The following is a 3,592-nucleotide window of genomic DNA, read 5'->3' as shown; positions in this document are numbered from 1 at the left end:
AGACGAGAAAAATAAAGATAATTTTTCTTCATATAAATCAACATATCCTGTATTCAATATCTGGTATAGAATAATAATGGTGAATGTCACTGGGACAGTTGTGCCTGGTGTTTTTTAACTACTGCTGCAATATGTGGGCGAATGTGAGAAAGACACTAACCCTTTAATATTTTTAAGTCTTTAATGTTTTTTTTTTTTTTTTTAACTAGCCTAGGTACCTGGCATTACCCGGGTATTTGGAGGTGTGTGTTGAGCAAAAAAAAAAAAAAAAAAAGTTGTAGTAGGCAGACAGGCTCGAACCCATGATGCAATGTGTAAGGGTTGAGCAAAAAAAAAAAAAAAAAAAAAAAAAAAAAATAGAAATCACACTAGAAGAAAAAAGTGGATAAAAAAAACAAACTGTCTTATCGTGGTTGTAAAGTCACGGGCAGTCGAAATAATACCTTTTATGCGACGTCTTAGAAGCGAGGGTTGAATGACTTGCAAAAAATGTCAGCAAAAAGCCTGACCCCCTCCCTGTACAAAACTGCCAGGTTGAGAGTGAAGGAATTAATGTTTTGGCCAATTTTTCAATATTTGTCGTCCAAAGGATCGAGCTTCAAAATGATACCAATCCCATGAAAATCCGTCGCCTCTGTCAAAAGTTTTAGGCAGACATACATCCATACATACATTTGAACAAATTGTTGCTCTTTATATTATAGATTAGTGGGAGTACCCGGCGTTGCCCGGGTGTTTGGAGGTGTGTGAGGGGGTTAAAAAAAAAAAAGTAAGTATGAGGATCGAAACCGAACTGTTGAGGCAAAGTTGTCAATTAAAGTGTGAAAAAAAAAAGTGCGATGTTAACCATTGCCCCACCGCGAGATGCTAATGGAAACACGTTTGAATTTATTTAATTACTTGGATTTGGCAGGTGCCCGTTTTAATGAGTTAAAGAGGTCAAGTTTGACTGCGGGATAGTATTTCATTTACTGCTGAACGCTTTTTTTTTTTCCCCAAGATGTTATAGGAAACAGACTAACCCACATGCGGCGAGCAACAAATGTTGAATATTTGTCTTCCCAAAATCGAGCAAATTAAATAGACAGGCGAGCTTCGTTGTTAACTGAGATATTACGATTTACATGTGATATAACAAGTTTTAATAAGTGGTGAAGCGACCGACTGCTTCTCTAAAAAAAGCCTTTTGTAGACATACAGAAAAAGCGAACACGCATACAAACATACATACATTTTCACTTTTATATTTATAGACTAGTGGGGGTGCCCGGTGTAAAAGAAAAAAAAAGTTTTGTTAGGCAGGTAGGCTTGAACCTGAATCCTTGAGGCGAAGGTGGAAAAAAAACGTGATGACTTACCTCGACGCTACGAAGGCAGTGGAATAAGAGTGGATTAAATGAAATGATTTAAAAGTTATGTGACAGGTGTGTGTAAATTTAATGGGGTCAAACATCACACTATAGTGGAAATGAAATCCCGCACTTAACTTTGGCTGCGAGGCAGTGTTTTGTTTTCCCAAGATGTTAGGGAAAAACCAGCTCTCCATAAAAAAGGGAATGTAAAAATGAATAGTAATTGTCTGATATGACGGTTTTCACCGCATTGATCAAACCTGATATTGCTTTCTGGACGTCCCGGCAGTCAAGCCGAGGAATGACTTCGCTCCATTAGTTTCATTTATTTATACTAAAAAGCCGAATGAACACGCGACACAACAAAATAGCGCGAATTTTATAAAAGTTAATCTAAATAAATCTAGACACGATGACCATTCGCAAATCGTAGATATTATGATATGGGGGGGGGTATATAAACGGTTCTAAGAAATAGTAAACCCCCCCCCCCCCCGGAGAACTCCTGTGAAAATAGCCTTTGCTGGACATACAAAAATGCGCGCGCCGCTTTTGCCTAAAGATTTTTTTTTTAGGTAAGAAAATCTTCGTTCACATCAGTACAAAGTGGAAAATTGCAGTAAGATTTTGATGGCTTTTTTAATGCGTTTTCACCCCAAACACGGCACAATGCCACTTTGATGTGGGAGAGGAGGGCTACTATCTGGGACATAATTTGTTGGGGTACTATGTTGGGAGTTGAGCAACAAGATGTCTGAACTTCTGCATGTCAGTACAGTCAGGGAAACAGGAACCCGGAAGGGAATTCCAAAGTCTAGCAGTCCTAGGAAAGCACCTATTAGAGCAGAAGGTTTTCTTACATCTAGGGATCTTTCCTGTGTAGGGGTGTGATTTTGATGCTTGTCGGACTGGTGTAATTATGATTAAGAAATTAAATGTAATTAATCACGAGTAATCATTTTGAGGCACAGTGGTTGGGACCACTGCATTAAACCTTATCCTTGAGTGGCCTTCAGGCCTCGATAAGTATGATTCCCAAGTAGAAAAAAAAAATTTGGAAACCCTTTGTTTAGGAAGGAGGGATCAATAATTTCCTCACTGTCCTGCTCATGGAAATATACTAAAATTATGTTTTTATTTATTTTTTTATTTATTTTTTTTCATTTTAATTTATTTTTTCATTTTAATTTATTTATTTATTTATTTTTTGGATCTACCACTCATATCCTTTGATAATCTTTTTTTTTTTTTTTTCATTTCAGATTAATCTACGGAAGCCTTAACCACAAGAAACAAAAATATATATATATATATATATATATATATATATATATACAAAAGTATTTATGCGTATATATTTATTTATATAGAATTAGATTAGAAAACCAACGTTCATATGTGAATAAGAATCGGTACAACATAGGTTTGTACCGTACAATTCTTTCTCAACATAAATTAACCCTAAACTGCTTCATTAACCGTCCGATATCACAACTGGATCGAAAGAACGTTAACACTGCTGATCCGATCCGGACTCAAACCGTGTGGTGGCGGTCCTGGTTCTCGTCATGCCTGTGGCAACAGCACAGAAGGAAGCCCATTTAGCCCGGACATATTCCCTTCTGTCAGCATCATCAAAACCACCAACCTACGGTGACCATATCTCTCCAGCTCTGGTGTCTAATACATCAGAAAGCCTCTACGCACGTCACGAACCCGGGGCTATTGGCCTCCTCCCCGATATGGGCCAAATCACCAACATGCCAACTAACTCTAATAACGACAATGCTGGACACTTTTTCAGCACCCACAGTCCCCCAGTTCTGAATCTTAGCCCGAACTTGAGTCCTGTGGAACACCAGCGTACCTCTCCAGGATATGACTTAAGAGAAAATGCTAGGCGACGAAGTATTCAAGGTAAGTGCTTAACTCCTGCACAGCCGATATGGCAGCCCTAACAACATAGCTTAAAAGACGACATAATACTTCGGCCTTCAAATAATTTTGCTAATTGCCTATAGTCTTTTTGGTTTATTATTGCTTAGCCCTTTATGACCTGGTTGAACTAATTCGTTCAGTCATAAAAAATGAATATAACGGCATAAATAAAGTGGAAACTGATTCAAACACGCCTTGTACGTATTAGTTCAGATAATACAGGTAGCTGCCAGATACCTCCAGATTGGCATTTTTGGATTCTCAGCCTTGTCTAAAACACGTATATATAACATAATCATATT

At 37.8% G+C, this 3,592-nt stretch overlaps 1 protein-coding gene across 2 annotated transcripts in view; it reads left to right on the top strand.

Annotated features, from left to right (window-relative positions):
- Positions 1 to 2,622: 2,622 nt before the first annotated feature.
- LOC145266939 (uncharacterized) overlaps positions 2,623 to 3,592 on the top strand; it is a 558,464-nt gene continuing 557,494 nt past the window's right edge. The window contains exon 1 of one of the 2 annotated variants that reach the window (XM_080122755.1): positions 2,623 to 3,269. In XM_080122755.1, the coding sequence (XP_079978881.1) occupies positions 2,921 to 3,269 (349 nt within the window). In that variant the 5' untranslated portion in view covers positions 2,623 to 2,920. The remainder of the gene's footprint in view (positions 3,270 to 3,592) is intronic. The other variant, XM_080122756.1, reaches the window with a different exon arrangement.

This window comes from Euprymna scolopes, chromosome 42, assembly GCF_053919585.1.
Source record: "Euprymna scolopes isolate OS-2025 chromosome 42, ASM5391958v1, whole genome shotgun sequence".
In the NCBI taxonomy this organism is placed as follows: Eukaryota; Metazoa; Mollusca; class Cephalopoda; order Sepiida; family Sepiolidae; genus Euprymna; species Euprymna scolopes.
The sequence above is the reverse complement of the archived record's forward strand: the minus strand, read 5'-3'. Positions and strand labels throughout refer to the sequence as shown.